This window comes from Macrobrachium rosenbergii, chromosome 25 (genome assembly GCF_040412425.1).
Source record: "Macrobrachium rosenbergii isolate ZJJX-2024 chromosome 25, ASM4041242v1, whole genome shotgun sequence".
Taxonomy (NCBI): domain Eukaryota; kingdom Metazoa; phylum Arthropoda; class Malacostraca; order Decapoda; family Palaemonidae; genus Macrobrachium; species Macrobrachium rosenbergii.
This window is the reverse complement of record NC_089765.1, coordinates 35,719,351-35,737,094: the sequence shown is the minus strand read 5'-3', so window position 1 is coordinate 35,737,094 and position 17,744 is coordinate 35,719,351. Positions and strand designations below refer to the sequence as shown.

The 17,744-nt window shown below is 36.7% G+C and overlaps 1 protein-coding gene and 1 long non-coding RNA gene across 5 annotated transcripts in view; one reads left to right on the top strand and one right to left on the bottom strand.

Moving 5' to 3' along the window:
* The window catches only part of LOC136852556 (homeobox protein Nkx-2.2a-like), a 221,554-nt gene extending 211,453 nt beyond the window's left edge, over positions 1 to 10,101 (top strand). For 2 of the 4 annotated variants that reach the window (XM_067127322.1, XM_067127321.1), the window contains 4 exons: positions 825 to 1,019; positions 3,903 to 4,193; positions 6,450 to 6,646; positions 9,126 to 10,101. In XM_067127322.1, the coding sequence (XP_066983423.1) occupies positions 825 to 1,019; positions 3,903 to 4,193; positions 6,450 to 6,646; positions 9,126 to 9,602 (1,160 nt within the window). In that variant the 3' untranslated portion in view covers positions 9,603 to 10,101. The remainder of the gene's footprint in view (positions 1 to 824; positions 1,020 to 3,902; positions 4,194 to 6,449; positions 6,647 to 9,125) is intronic. The other 2 variants (XM_067127324.1, XM_067127323.1) reach the window with 2 other exon arrangements.
* Positions 1 to 17,744, bottom strand: part of LOC136852560 (uncharacterized) — a 364,973-nt gene that overhangs the window by 62,664 nt on the left and 284,565 nt on the right. The gene's annotated exons all lie outside the window — the stretch shown is intronic.

Sequence of the window (17,744 nt, the reverse complement as noted above, 5' to 3'; positions counted from 1 at the left end):
CCTCGTTGGATAGTTAGTCTCACACAAGAAAAGTCTGTCTAACCTCAAGTGTTTCAGACCAGCCTTAATAAAAATGAACTGGAATACGATTCACAGTTTCCGACAGGAGCAATTCTTGAATAACAGAACACTACAATTTCATTTGCAGAGCAGCCAAAAATTGTAGTCAAACTTAGCGTTATTATTTAACCACATGATATTGCAGCAAGACACTGACTGGTTACTATCGCTGAACAGTCTTCTTACCCTTATTACTAAATAAAAAATTAAAATTTACACTTCCTCTTGAAAACCCATGTCAGGAAAGGGTGGCCGCTTACATTTCTCGAAACGTCCGTGGACCCGCTCAGATTTTTGTGACACCTGATGTAACGGATTCTTTTGATATAATTTTATCTGTTATGTCCATATCACTACATTTCAACGCCCTAGCCTTTTCAGAGAGGAAACTTTAGTCAAAATTTGGGAACTAGTTCTTTCCCATTAACGCTTTTATAGGGCGTTTAGGAAATAGCTGATAAATTTAGCTAAGATATCTAATCGCACTGGCATTTTTAAGCACCAACCTAGAATCTGCCACCTTTGCGGCACCAGAAATGTGCCAGATCAGGTCTATGACGAAGGACTGAACCCAAGTGTCCTATCACTTGACTTCTATGTCTAATGTGCCCCAACCGTTATTGTTTCTTTACCAAGCACACTGATTCCAACTCGTTTCTTTCATCTTGCATTGCTGCAGGCTCCTTTTCAATTAGTTACACTTTATGTTGTCCCTCTCTGTTGTATTTCTTGGCTGAATTTTTCCCATTCACCTTGATTTTCAGACCAACCTGCGGACTTCCACGTAGGGAGTAGTGGCAATTTCCCCGTGGCACTCTGCCCCCCAGAGACGGACAGCCACCACACACCCACGCTTCATCCAGAGGCCCATCCGCCCAGTCTTGCCTCCGAGTCCTCGCAGCATAACTCATCCTTCACAAATACCCAAGTGAATCATATCAAATCGTCGCCTCTGTCAGGTATTAACATAACTATATGTTAGGTTAACTAAATGCCTGTGCCCTGTACGAAATTGGTTGTAAAAGTGTTAGCCTGCGGTTCTCAGCTGGGATGATGTTTCTAGTCCAGTCTGGATACCAACCATCACAGTCGACTAACTACCATGTATATATTCCACAACTTAAGATCAAAAGAGAGACTATGGGATTTCAAAATGTTACTAAGATGACCTGGCCGCTAGAGAATTGAACCTTCAACCTTTCGCCGGTGAGAAGTGTTGGCTAATGGGCAACAGATATTATTATCATTATTATTATTATTACTATCGGAGAAACAGATCCACAGTTATGCATGGGTACATATGAAAAAGGTTCGATTCCCGAAAGCTCTCACTAGAGATTTATTCTTAAATATATGTACCCATACATAACTGTGGATTTGTTTCTCCATTTCAAGACTCGTACTACTATGAGTATTTTTTAATTATTATTATTATTATTATTATTATTATTATTATTATTATTATTATTATTATTATTAATTTAGAAGAATTGGATAAAGGTGTGTTACGTTTCCGTGGCCTATTTAGTATTTTAAAGATAGAGTGATGACGATGTGATGGTGAGCTAGATTACGGTTTGCGGGTCATGAGATGTAGGAAGATAATGGATGTAAGTAGGGATTAAAAAAGAATGATAGTAAATAATTACATATGTATTTTGGGTATAAATATAACAGAATAATTAGTATATGTCATAGGATGAGAGAATTAGTGACTCTGAGAGTATGTGAAGTAAAGAAGGTAGCAGTATTTCGGCAGTATTGCTAAGCCAACTTTCCTTCACAGAATAGAAATATGGTTGTTATTATACACGAAGCAGGAAAGATTGATACTTGAAATTAAATGTTTTGGAAATATATTAGTAATTATGGAATTTAAAGGGGCGACAAGCAGACATAAATTTTTGGCAAGGTGGAATGCGGAAAAAATGAACACAAGTGTTCTGAGGTGGTTTGGTGACATCGAAAGAAGTGAGAATAAGGGTTTTGTGAAAACTGAGTATAACTTGAAGGGTTTTGGAGGGAAAGATGATGCAGAGACCAAGAAATGTTGGTTAGATGCTATAAAGTAAGTACGTAGCAGAAAGGATCTCATAATTAGCGAGTGCAAGTGTGTGCAGATTCAAAGATGAGACGTGCAATTAGCATATGGGAGGTTGACTCAGTGCTATAAGCCCCATGCGTAAATATCTGAAGGAAGTTCTCTGCACTGAAGCTCATCTCTAATTCTATTATTGCAAGACGAACATGACAGTGACTGTTGTCCCCAGCCCCAGCGTTTTTTAAGAATACTGTTTATTGACGAAAAACGAATATTTTTATCAACATCATATTGTTTATGTTATATTAAAACATCAGGAGACGCAGAATTGCCGCAGTCACACACACACACACACACACACACACACACACACACACACAAATAACCTTAATAATATTTTTTCTAAGCCCACACTTCATTTGCACGCCATCTACACATAAACAGCATTTCAACAATCGCAAACCTTCTACATGCCTTTACAGCCAATTAAGCGATGTATGCACTCACTGAAATCACCTCATCTTTTACATCATAATGAAATTACTGGTAAAAGCTCTAGGTCAGTCAGACGTACTTTCGATGTGATTAAAAGTTATTTCAAAATTAAAATTCATTACATTATTTGTGTCAAAATGTTTCTAATCTTCTTTATGTTATTTGAATTAGAAAAGCTGTATTAATTATAATTTATATTTAATACAGAAATCAAGCACACCTGAAGAATATTTGCTCCGCTTAAAACTTAAAAAAAATTATATTTCTCAAACTTTTCTCGATGATTAAAAACAATAAGGAAATGATGCCGAATAAAGGACAGAGGTGATTACTATTTCTCTACTAGTTAAGCTTTAAAATGGCTACAGTGAGGTATTCCATGACACCTATTTCACACACACCTGAAGAAAGTTGACTCAACAATTCCTTCATGCATTCCTAATTTGGCATCTACAGACCATAGATGGCTCTTCCCAGTCTTTTGTACACACCTTGCTATATTTCTTGCTTCATCTTCTCTATAAATCAATTGATATTTTTTCTGTGTAAAATCTTATGATTTCTTTATCATTTCACGATTTATTTATTACTTTTATCGTTTACCGTAGCAGCAAATGTTATTATTATTGACTTACTTCTAATATTTTTATTTTCAGCATTATTATTACTATTATTATTATTATTATTTACAGAAAAATCTTATCCCCCGGAAGGCAGACTTATCGCAAACACTGTTCCGTTCATTTTGATCTTGCAATCACTCAGTACACCCCACATTTGAACGAGCCATTTCAAAAACCATTTTGTAACACCACCAATCATTCATTCTACTCCTTTTTGTAGTGAGACTATAACCATTTAAATCTCGACCATTTTCATCCCCTTTCCTCTCAGTTGCCAAACACAACAAATCTTAAATATTACTGTAATTACATTTGAAACCATTTGTCAAATTTACCCGAGGATAGCTACAAATGCTTCGTTCACTCTCTTCCCTAAACAATCCAGTAGTTAATAAAATATGAACAAGCACCTGCAATCTGTAAATATTATAAGCATTTGTTTGAAATTCATTAAAGAAAACACTTTCAAAAAACGTGGTCAGTAATTTAATGAAATTGTCACTGAAATTATGCATGATAATGGGAATGGTGTGACACTATAAATCAGATGAATAATTTTGTCTTTGTTTAGCTTGAATATTTCATAATGCCATGGAGCCAAATACCCGTAAAATTAAAAGTAAAAGAAGGTATATGAGTGTATCGTGTCCATATTATTATTATTATTATTGGTAACGTTTCAGACCACGGATCTCTGATGGATGACCCCATGACTCAGAACACCCAGGTGACACCGGCAGTGGACAACGTCGGCCATAATATGCCGCCCATTTTACAACATCACGCTCATCCTCACATCCATCATCATCATCATCATCATCCACATCATCCGCAACCACAGCAGCAGCAGCAGCATTCCCATATACAGTCGCCACAGCAACAGCAACAGCATCAGCAACAGGGGACTATTTTACCCCCAGAGACTCCAGAGGAACCGGCGCTCCAGCCAGATTCTACGCAACCCAGACTGGATGGTACGCAAAGCTCTCATTCTATTTTATATATATAGGGTATATATATATATATATATATATATTACTATAAATACTTATATGTATAAATACTATATATATACACATACATACACAGTCAATTATACATTCGTTACTTTTTATATACCCAGATATTGAGCCACTTGTGTTGTTATTTCCGAGGTATAATTAATTCGATATTAAAAGATATTTATGGCTTAATATTTGTAAAAAATAAATACACACATATACATATATATATATATATATATATATATATATATATATACACAATATATATATATATGAGTGTTTATAAGTGTTTATAATATATAACGCTTTGTTTTTCACCAATAGTCTACTCATTACAGCAGACCTACGAAAACTCAAAATCCGATTTCAAACAAAAGCTTGCCCCTTCCCAACTACGAATATCAAGAACCGTTCGATTTGTCGCAAAATCAATAATGCCACGAGTGAAGTTAGCATCGAAAGAGGAGGGGGTGGAGAGTGGGGTTGGTGTTGTTAAGGTGGAGGGGGGGGAGACAGTATAATGCCTACGCCAACACCTTTATCAACAAAGCGGCACAGGCCCCCGTTGACGTGGGAAGGGGGCCACTAAAGCCCTTAATCTTATCTCTCGGCGGTGATGGAAGATAAACAGAAGAGATAACTATGATGATAAAAATATTCCATCAACAGAGTCCAAAGAAGCAACAGCCACTCGCATAAACTCTTCGATGCATTTACCTCGTTTTTATAATTTTCTTTCTGGAAATATAATGATTTCTTGACCATTTTTGTTATTTTTTACATTTTCAGCGAGTAGGAACAGAGCAGGCCGAACGGAAGCGTAATAGTAGTTTTGTCTCATATTAAAAAGTATGTTGGTTTTGGAATATATATTGTAATATAAGAGTAAGGCCAGTGGCCAAGCGCTAGGACCTATGAGGTCATTCAGCGCTGAGAGGAAAACTGAGATTAAAGGAGGTTTGAAAGGTGTAACAGGAGGAAAACCTCGCAGTTGCACTATGAAACACTTGTTACGAGAGGGCGGAAAGTAAGATGCAAGAAAGAGAATATGAACAGAGGTGCAGTAAAAGGAATGAAAGTGGGTGTAGCTAGGGGCCCAAGGAACGCTGCAAAGAACCTTGAGTAACGCCTACAGTGCACCACTTGAGGTGCACTGATGGCAAAACCCCCCGCTACGGAGAATGTATTGGTTTTAATTGAGTTAAACTTTAAGGGATGACAACACTGTCCTAACGTTTGCACATGTTAAGAAGACGTCTCCAAGTCACCAAGGTTATTCAACTAAAAAGCGGTGGGTATAGTTGCCAACGCTTAATTGACCCAGGAAGACAAAATTACCTAAAACCATTTAGAATTTGCTCGTTAAAACGTATAGTATGAAACGTAGTATAGTCAACAGGTTTTAAAATTACGAAACAAGGTCTATTTGATGAAGAGATTTGGAGCAATAAGACGAGCGAGTCTTGGCAACTACTGTTTTGAGTAATTATCTCGCTTTTAGGTCAAAACTCCCCTAGTATCGAATGCTTTAAGTATATTTCATTCTTGGGTCAAAACTCTCTTTCTCTCTTTAGAAGACAACAAATTTTTACTTTACTCATAAAGACGTGCATAGCCTCTAGATATACGACTGATAAAAAATTGTTACCTATTAGTTTTATCTAACCGGGGCTTTGGACACGATACAAAATGGCTTCGGATCTGTAAGCTAGAATGTCATTCGAATTTTCTGTTATTTCAGACATATCCCTTCACATAACTTTTTATGTTTTCAATATTTTGTGATTCGTCACGAAAACACAGAAATTCAGAGTCGTTGTAACCGTATGTTGTTTCTCTTGTGGTCCTATAATCTACTGTAACACGGTCTGAGTTATTTTCTCTCCTAACAAAGAACTGGTGAGAACGTTTCCTTTAACAGGATTATCTCGAGAGTAGGTGAGCTGTCATTAATGAATGAGCATTGGTAAAAATAATCACAGGGTAAACCCATCCGTATGATTAAATTTGATTCCTGCTACTGTACTATGGAAATAATCCCAACCATTTTCTTATTGTTTATATCTTTATATACACAAAATCGTCGACCCGGAAGTATAAACTTAATAATCAAATCTAACAATGATAAATATCACGCATTCATGCTATTTTATATACTAAGGATTGAATAGCCACAGCGGGATGTATACTCTCAGTTCATAATTGATATTACATGGATTCTTGCAGAAAGTTCGGGAGAAGAAGAAAACCACGAGGCAGGTGATGACAGCGCCGCTGAAACGGGAGGCAAGAAGAGGAAGAGGCGGATATTATTCAGCAAAGCCCAAACGTACGAGCTGGAGAGGAGGTTTCGTCAGCAGCGCTACCTGTCTGCGCCCGAGAGGGAACACCTTGCTAGTCTGATTAACCTAACGCCTACGCAGGTGAGCGCTCTCACGGTTGGAACAATATGTGTGTGTGTGTATATATATATATATATATATGTGTGTGTGTGTGTGTGTGTGTGTGTGTGTGTGTGACCCTCGTTTACGATGTAACATATACGCACACTGTTTATATTGTTTTAGGCAAATGGAAGTGACAGTATAAGGAGCCTTGTGTAACGTGAGTGGAGCAATTCTGTTGCATATCAGTATGAGACTTACACAAGGACAAATCGACGAATTCCTATATCCCTAAATAACTAAGATAAAAAACGAAAATTAAAATGGCTAAAAAATATATCGATACATACGATTCCCCGCAATAAAAACTAAGCAATAATAAATGATCAATGAAACCATATAATCTGCAGATATAGCCTATACTGTATGGCCCTAAATATATTTATGTGAAATCTGGAGAACTTCCCATGGTACTGACAAAAGGAAAATGACGTACAATTACGTCAGATAATTCATTCATCTCTCCAGATTTAACAAAGCACTGAATATATCGACTTAACGATTAACAGCCTAATTTGGCGTTATAGCACATGATAACTAAAAGTTTCATTAGGCCAGAATCAAGGTCACTAAAATCAATTCGAACTAAGGCCCAAAAAAGTTTTAGATCCAAGTTCAAAGTCACGAAAAGCAACTAAAACTGAGGTCCATGTAATGCAGAAGAAGCCAAGATCAGGGTCACTAAAAGTAACCAAAATTAAGGGCCATGTAAAGTTTGCGAAACCTAATACCGGAGTCCCAAAGACCAGTTCCTTCTGAGGCATCTGAAGAAGGCCAAGATCAAGGTCCCTAAAAGGAACTAAAATTCAGGACCAGATAAAGTTTAGTAAGTCCAAGATCAAGGTCACTAAAAGCAATCCATCTGGTGGCCCGGTAAAGCTGAAGAAGACAGAGATCAAGGCCATTAAATTCAACTAAAACTGATGCCCAAGTAATATTTAAGAAGGCTAATTAGGTCAAGATCAAGATAACTAAAAGAAAATCCTTTTTTGCCTGGGCCTAAATTTTAATTGCTTTTAGGGACCTTGATCTTGGCCTTCTTCAGCTGCCTCAGAAGACCAATGTTATTAAAAGCAGTTCCTTCTGAGATTCATGTAATGTTTAAGAAGGCTTAGATCAAGGTCGCTAAAAGTTTTAGAAGGCTAAAATCAAGGCCACTAAAAGCTATTCACTAAATAAGGTCAATATCAAGTTAACAAAAAGCAATTCCTTCTAAGAGCCACGTAAAGTTTAAGAAGACCAAGATCAAGGTCACTAAAAAAATAATACCTTCTGAGGCCCAGGTAAAGTTTATGAATGACAAGATCAAGGTCATTAAAAACAATTAAAACTTTGGCTCAGGTAATGTTTAAGAAAGGCCAAGATCAAGATCACTAAAGTAATTCTTTCTGAAGGTCAGGTAAAGTGTAAGAGGACTAATATGATCATCATCACTGACCCCGCCGCCACGTGATGTGTAGGTCCAATGTAAATTCCGTCAATCATCTCTTCCTTGTCCTTTGTCATCCACAAATCTCTACTCACCTCCAGCCTCATTTTTCACTGTTCTCACTGAAGTAGGTCTGGGTCTTGTAACTTCTTTGGTTCCATAGCAGTCCAACTAATAAGGTCGTGTACTATTCTCCCAAAGGGTTGTGCAAAGGACATGTACAAGCCATCTCCCTTTCAACATCATCTCATCTACATATGGACATGACATAACACTTTTGTAACCCTTTACTAAAATTCCAAGTGAAGTGAACCTGTACTGGATATCATTGCTCCTCAACACTTGAAAGATTGAACATGTAGGTCAAGCAATTCCTTCTGAGGCCCAGGTCAAGTTTAAGAAGGCTAAGCTCAAGGTAACTAAAAGCAACTAAAACTATGACTCAAGCAAAGTGTTTTCAGAACAAGATCAGGGTTACCAAAAGCAACTAAAACCAAGGTCCAGGTGAAGTTTATTAGGGCCAAGATCAAGGTCACTGACCGCTGCTAACACTGAGATCCTGGTAAAGTTTTAGATGGCCAAGATCAAGGTCACTAAAGGCAGCTACAGAAGGAAATTTCTGATTGTTCTCTACTATACCAAGTCTTCAGGAAAGTATTGGAAAGATTTTTAAAGCTGTAATTATAACCTTGGTGGCAAAAATTAAGATTTTGGAATGGCTATTACACCATGACCCATGATGAAATCGTCAAAATTCAATGAAAAAATGTCTTGCAAAGAGCGATTTGCATCAGTTTCAATTACTCCAAATGCATGCTACTTTATGGGTGTGTGTGTGTGTGTGTGTGTGTGTGTAAGTAAATGTTGTATTCAGCATATAAATGGCAGCATAATTTCTATACCCATCAAAACATACTGAAAGAAGAAATATACTTTTATATATATATCCAGCTATACAAAACGATATGGCACTATACTAAATGCAATGACTTGTGAATCATACATTACATTCAACTTTATCTCCAACAGGTAAAAATCTGGTTTCAAAACCACCGCTACAAAACGAAAAAGCAGCGAACCGACCGGGGCATGGACCTGGCACCTCTGGCATCTCCGCGCCGTGTACCGGTACCGGTACTCGTACGAGACGGAAAGCCCGTTCCGACGCACCACGCCCACCACCCGCAGTTCTCCTCCCCGCCTCCGTACACCCCGCCGTTCCTTGACGTGGGAAGCTATTACCAACAGGCTCACATGAGAGGCATCAGCTCTCCCTCCATCCCTCATTCTTACGCGTCCATGATGAACCAATCGGCCTATTCCAGTTCCAGTTTCCAGACGAGTCAGTACGCTCACAGCCTGCATCCAAATAACGCTGCTTCAGCAGCGGCTACTTTGCACTACTCGGCGTCTTCGTCCATGGGCGAGGCGCCCGATCCGTCGCTTTCGTCTGTCATTGCACCCACCCATTATGCGCCTGGGTTTACTTACCAAGCACAGACATAAGAGGTGATGTCTGTAATTCTAGAAAACTTCGAAAACAATGTCCCGAGCTGAACGGTGTAGAAGTTCACTACATTAAAACTCCGGTGGGTAACAAATAGTTACAGTACGTTTACCTTTTTATAAGTTGAGTGACGGAATGTTACAGAAAACTCGAATCGCGATATCAGTACATAACTTGGGTACGATACATAAAAACTTCAAAAGACAAAATGTATCTAAAGTGTTCCAAATTAATGGTATCAATATACCATTTGAATCGCCCGGCATGACAAGATCTCTTTACAGTGTTTGCTAGTGCGATGCCAAATGAAAAAAAATTGAACCCATTTGACAGAAACGATTAGGATTTCAACTGGGAGGGCAATAAGGAGTTATTGTATGACGGTTCTTTTTTCATGTTTTCAAATGAGTGATACTTTAATATTTGCATCAAAAGATGTACCAAAAGGATCAAATTGTGTGGTGTTCAACGATGAAAATAAAAAGAGTGAAAAACTCATGAGACTCCAAATGTTTTTAACCTGAAATGACTGATTTTGTGTTATACGAATACCAAGATTATATAGGTTCAGGAGTAGCAATTCTTGATAAAATCATCACATTACAGAAAAAAAGAGAATGGGAAAAGGTTATTCAACACATTAATGACATGTATAAGGTTGAAGCATATGTCCTATAAAAATAAATAAAAAAATTTCCTTTCCTCCTGAAACAAGCTGCAAACCTGTATGCAGAGATGACTGACGCAATTAAATTTAGCCCTAACTTCAACATTCCATATAATTTCCAATAAAATACAGTATCACGTTATGAAGTTAGCATATCGCAGCTAACTCACTGTTGCAACGATCATTATAATTCCAACTGCTGTGAAAAAACTACATCAAGAAAAAGAAACGTAATAACCAGAGTAGTTTAGCCCAGTTTCCTCAAAATCCTTTTGTCCATTCTTCAAAATGTCTTGCTGAGGGACACATGAAAATTTTTTTTTTCCAAAATGGGGCAAAAGAACCGGTACAACCCTTAGCATACATTTGCTAACACTGTTTTCACATTTTCAAAAGTCATGTCAACGACGCCAGAATAGCTAGCAAATCTTTTTCCCCGGCTATTTGAAATTATTTGAATACATACCAAATAACAATCATTAAAAAAGGTTGTTTGATAAACCAGTGACCTAATCGTATTTCTTACTTTCCATAGGCACATCCCATATTTTGCTAACCATCTCCTAAATAATCAGATTGATCTTCCTCTTGCAGACTGGGATTTTGGTAATACCTAAATTTACATACCTTGATTCTTACGATTCTTTCTATGCAACTCAACATTTTTATCTGAGCTTTCTCTTGGCTTTCTTACTGTTTGCCAATACATAAAAATAGAAATGGCGAAACATAAAAAATACAATTCCACAAAATTATATATATATGTGTGTGTGTGTGTGTGTGTGTGTGTGTGTGTGTGTGTGTGTGTGTGTGTGTGTGTGTAAAAAAATATGAATTGAGATATACCGTAAAAACTGGTGAAGGACTGAAAGTACTGGTATAAACAAAAATAAAAATTATTATAAGTAACCATAAGGACGAATAACATGAAGGTAGATGGAAACAAGGAAGACTGAACAATGAATGTCAGTAAGGAAGGTGAATGAATGGAAGCAGTTGACTCTTACAAGTATTTGGGAGTATATATAATGTATGATGCCAAGATGAGAGAAGAAGGCGGTTCACAGAATAAGTGAAGCAAAGAAGATAGCAAGGTACATACAAAATAAAACTGGAGGAGCATTGGAGTGTCTATGGGGGCCAAGGTAGAAATGTAAGGGCGAATGGTTGAGCGATGCTATGGAGTGTGGATGTCGTGTGCACGTCAAAGAAAAAGGTTAAAGTTGTCGAGATGAATTGTTTGCCTAGTATGGGAGGATGGCGAAAACTTAGAGTGATGAATGGACACGTGAAAAAAAGGGGTAAAAAGGTTAAAAAGGTTAGTGTAGGTGATGGGGTGGATAAGAGGGTTTTGACATAGTTTGGTCATGTGGAAAGAATGGAGGATGATGGGCTGGTGAAAAGAGCGTATCATTTGAAGATGTTAAGAGGGAAAGGAGAGGTCGAATTATTAAGTGCTGGGTTGATTACGCTGGGGTACTGGATAGGATGACCCTCAATACCAAGTAAATGAGAGTGTGGGCAGTGTCCAAGATCAGAGGTGAATAGCTCAGTAGCCATAGTTGAGATCGAATCGCTTTTAATCAACCCTCTGTGTAGGGTTTGAAGAAGGTCGTCATACTGTGAATTTTTTTTGGGAGGCTCACCCGTGATTCTAGAAGTGAAGTTAGAATGTGGCAGAGCAACATTGTCTGGTAATTTCTCTTGAGCCCTGCTCTTGGGAAAAGGTTAAATGTTTAAAAGAAAAAAACATGTATACATATAAAAATATAAATATATATATAAATATATATATATATATATATATACTGTATATATAAGAATATATATATATATATATATATATATATATATATATATATATATATATATATATATATATATATATATATATATATATATATATATATATATATATATATATATATATATACTGCATATATGTATATATATATACACACTGCATATATAAGTATATATATATATATATATATATATATATATATATATATATATATATATATATATATATATATATATATATATATATTATATTATATATATATACATATATATGTATATATTGTAACGAACCCCTATTTCTGTGGGGCTGTCAGGTTCTTTAAAAATAAGATCTTAAGTATTGGGGACTAGGAGAGGTCTGAAGGACTGTGACAATCTCAAGGAGAAGGGTGCCATTACTATAATATAAAAATGTACATATGAGACCAGATTTCAGACAGCATAGCAAAACATCAAAAATAATAATCAATAATAACTTCAAACAGCACAATAATGGCTCGATAACCATTAAATAAAGAAAATTCAAAGCAGCAATAAAACGGTCAATAATAATAAACACACATAACTTTGCACAATAATAACCCATAAATAACAAAAAATCCCAGCAACAGTAAAACAGTAAAAAATAATAAACATGCATAACATTACTCAATAATAACAAGAGCTACACTTGCTTCATCAACAATAACAATCATAAATAAAGAGGAGTCATACTGACTCCAACACATAATAACCTCATCATATATTAATGACAACCATGCCCGTCATGTATTAATGACCATAATAATAACCTTGTCAAATATTAATGACAACCATAAGAATCGCAAAAGATCCACTCTTGAGACGCACGGAGAGTGAGAGACACTTGAAGAACCACGAGGACAACTATCGAACACTTCCATGCTGACCACAGCTTCTCAGCTGCCACAGAAGAACACCCTCTTCTGGAAAAACCAGGGACTACACATGAGTCTCCTACTCCTCTTCGGGAACAAAACCCTCAGGAGCCACTCCTCTTCGGGAACAAAATCCTCAGGAGCCACTCCTCTTCGGGAACAAAATCCTCAGGAGCCACTCCTCTTCAGGAACAAAATCCTCAGGAGCCACTCCTCTTTGGGAACAAAATCCTCAGGAGCCACTCCTCTTCAGGAACAAAATCCTCAGGAGCCACCATCGCACACTTCCATGCTGACACCATCTCCTCGGGAACTAGGTCAAGGTCCTCCTCCGCTGTCTAGAGAAAACCATTGCCAGCTGCTGTGCAAAACCATCATTGGCGAACAACCTCTGCTGCTACTGCCATCACCAACCACAAGGCGATACTTGAAATCCAACGCTGAGAACTAGACAGTGTGTGCTGCCTGAAATCTGACTGACTTGAAATAAAAAACAAAAAATATGGAGAGACGAATGACACCTCGCCTCCCTACACAAAATACCAGAGAGCAGGTAAACAATTAGAACAAGGTACTTTAAAAACAAAACAAACCATCAGAAAACATGATATATATATATATATATATATATATATATATATATATATATATATATATATATATATACACATACGGACAAACCTCTATTAAAGAGGTGGTTTGTCACTTATCATCAATTTCCGGGCGCGATTGCCTGCCTATGATACAAAATAACAATCCTAAAATTAAATTTTACGATTGATCTTCACGAGGAGACAGTCCTTAAGCAAGTTAAGTAAGAAATTTTTACAGACAGTTAACTTATTTGTGCATAATTGAAATATTCTTTAAAAGAAAATTCAAGGTATATTAATGAGAATTACTTATACAAAATGTGTCCTTAATTATTTATCATCTTTCATTTTTTCTCTTTATCTCTATTCCTTAACCCCTACCTTGCATATCTGATGATAGTGGATACCACTATGAAGTTTTTATTGGAAACTAAATACAATAAATTCTAGTAAGCGTTGTATTGTCGGGGTCAATGGTGCCAGTGATGTTATAACTGCATTTCGTGATGCTAAATTATTCGCCATATTTACAGGATAGACATTTTAGGATCAGGCCACCGGTCACAAAGAAGGCTAACTAAGCTATATAAATATAAATATATATATATATATATATATATATATATATATATATATATATATATATATATATATACACACACACACACACACACACACACACACATATATATATATATATATATATATATATATATATATATATATATATATATATATATGTACATTCGATTCCTCATTAATATTCTTCATGTCAAACCCAGTTGGAATGGCATTCAAATGAGAACTTGGGAAATTAAAACAAAGTTAATAAGGACAAGCGGTATACCTGGCTTATCGTATCCCAATACATTAAGAGCTTAAATTATACTTATCTGTTAAGAAAAACTAACAATACTAAAATATCTATCATCATTAGACAGGCCGCAAATCTAACCTGTAAAGCAAAATGGAACAAGTCCCAGAGCCGAAAAGGGAACGGAGCACTGTGCGGTCAAGGAAATATAAAAACAAAAATAAAAAAAATTAACGTAAAATTACGATAAAAATAAAAAGTTGAAATGGGGCCAAGTGAGCCTGCTCCACAAAAAAAGCAATTGCATCCAATTTGAACACTCGGAAAAGTATACCTTAGTTTTACCAGACCACTGAGCTAATTAACAGCTCTCCTAGGGCTGGCCCGAAGGATTAGACTTATTTTACGTGGCTAAGAACCAATTGGTTTACTACAGGTTAGCAACAGGACCAGAAATACTAAGCTGATTGTGGAACTCGGGCCTAGAAGCTCACAATTCCCAACGAGGAACATTGAAGCTCCAACGAGTCAACTGAATAACATAGTCCCAGAATCACCAGAAATAAAAGGCAAGACTATTGGAACTGAAATAGCAGTACTGTGTGGTACTCGGTACATTGTGGGAAGATCTGAATATAATGGATGATTAGGATTATGAAAAAAGTTCCTAAAACATGAAGAATACGCTACTAGAATGACGGTGTCAGATATACATACTACGATCAGGAATAATAAATTTAATTTAGCTCAGTTTCCTGTCAACCAATTTACGTTGTGAGTCAGCTGTTGAAGACCACACTTGGAACAATATTCGAAGCAATAAAGAATAAATGAATAAAAGCATTACCTCTGGATAGACCGACCCCTAAAAACCTGAATGGCTTTTTCGATGTACTGATTTCTGGTGCAACTGATCAAGATAGACCGGTGGTTTCTCAAAAGGGAAACATAAGTCAAGAATGACAACTGGAATTCTAAGTGGGTTGCCTGTATAGAGGAATACTTTGAGGTTTCATTCCCATTATTAGCAAATGCATTACATCTCTGTTAAGAGATTCACTATTTGTACAGCTATATTTAAGAGGTGGGATAATTGAAAATAGCGTTATCTGCATAAACAACAAGCTTGTTTTCAGGGACAAACACCACAGAGTGTGTATATAATACCAATGGGAGCGGGTCATAAACTCTTCCCAGAAGAACACCACACTAAAGATTACATTCCGGTAGTCAATACAGTGCCCGATAATGATTAATCTTTGCAATATTTGAGTTAAAGATTCAAAAGTGCTACCAGGAAATGCTCCACCTACTCTTAACGGGCAAAATTTCAAAACTACGTCTCATAATTGACACTGTGTTGGTATTAGTTAAGTAAAGATGAGTCATATGAATTTCGGGAACAGAATCTGGGGATTTCTCCTTACGAAACAGGACACCAAAAGAAGTGCACTAGAGGCACCAAGGCCCTTGTGAAGGCTAAACTACGAACTAGGGAACAGATGAATACTCTCAGCACAGGTTCTCAGATGTTATGCCAACAAACGTTCAAACTCGACATACTATAACAAGGTTGAGCTACCACTCCCATATTTAGGTCATGGAGTATCACAAACAATTCTCCAATAAGTGGAAAATTAAACCCTTTTAGCTAACTAACAAAAAAGTAAATTCATTTCTATATACCCTTCGATCTTCATCCTCCCACGCCAGCTCAATACCGCGATATGAATATTTTCTTTTGCGCGTATCTTTAGTTCCAATCTAAGAAATGGACTGTGTCCTAATTTGTTCTAAATCTGATTCCACAGACTGGAGTTACCCACTAAAAAGAAGCAGTACTTCAGTCTGAGAGAGAGAGAGAGAGAGAGAGAGAGAGAGAGAGAGAGAGAGAGAGAGAGAGAGAGAGAAACCCTTATACCACATCAACAGCCGGGTAAGAAAAATGGTTGTGACAAAAAGATCAATGGGAATAAATACATCATGTGATTTTGTTAAATGAAATTTATTATTAAACATCAAGATACCAGCAATAACATTAATTTGTACTCAGACATGTCTAAAATAATGATTACAATTACAATGACTAGAATTATAATTAAGAATAACACAAAGTTCATGAACTTTAAGAAATTTTTGAAAACTGCTGCTTCTCTTCAATAACTTTTACAAATAATTCGTGTTCACCGTATCTCCCATAGGTGGAATACAACATAATCATCATTTTCACTTCATTTTACTTCTGTAAGCTATAAAGACTTCTGTAAGCTATAAAAAATGTCTTGCATAAACATCACAGGTGCTGGATTATGAAACTTCATTTATTGCCATACAGTCATCCAAGGTTTGGATGTAGACTGACCAATGACTTTACTTCTCGAATATAAGTATATACCAAGGACAACATTGACACCAACAAAATAAACTGTAATTACCGAATTCCCAAAGCTCCTTTGCCCTGGAATTACTCCCAAAGATGGACGAGGTTTGAGTGCTTGATTCACTTTTCTTATGGAGAATGATTTCTGATTTCAAGTAATTTTACTCAGCTACTCCATTGGAGTTAATTGCTTCGTCGAAATTAGACGATACAGAAATTAGTGCCTCACAAAGCTAATCTTAATTCACATTGGTGATTACATTTACTATTTACCTCACAAGTCACACGGCCTCTTTTTAAACCACATTAGTAATATTTTTTTGTGTAGTAAATAACAGATATGCAAAGACTCGTTATTCCTCATAAAAGCAAGTTCCCCATTGAACGACCACTTTTTATTTAAGCCTAGATTGCGAAAACGTTTCCCTGAAAATTACGATTTCGAAATTATTTAAATTTGGCTTTTAATCAAAATAAGTGTAAAAAAAATTCTTCCTACGTTGGCGAGCATTCTCACTGCACCCCTAAATTATATAAAAAATCAAAAACCAATCTCAAAGATGCCCAGTTCGTATATATAGTAAAAAAAAATAATATTAAATCAGATAGCTGATTTGGTTAGCTGTTTAATGAGACGAAATCCTGAAGTAGGCCTAATTTCTCGTAGAAGCGAGACCAACCTCTCCTGCCTCAATTTCCGAGATCGAGACACGGAAAGAATCTATTCAGGTTAGAGGGCACGGTTGGGTGTTTTGAGAGGGGGGGGGAGAGGGCGGTAGGAGGGATGATAAAAGCCCCCACTCCTTCAACTTCTCCCCAGAGAAGTGTGTGTGTGTGTGTGTGTGTGTGTGTGTGAGAGAGAGAGAGAGAGAGAGAGAGAGAGAGAGAGAGAGAGAGAGAGAGAGAGAGAGAGAGAGAGAAAGTCGGTTCCAAACTCACTGGGCCATAGATTCAGGCTGTCAATGAACGTCTGGGCTATGACAAACTT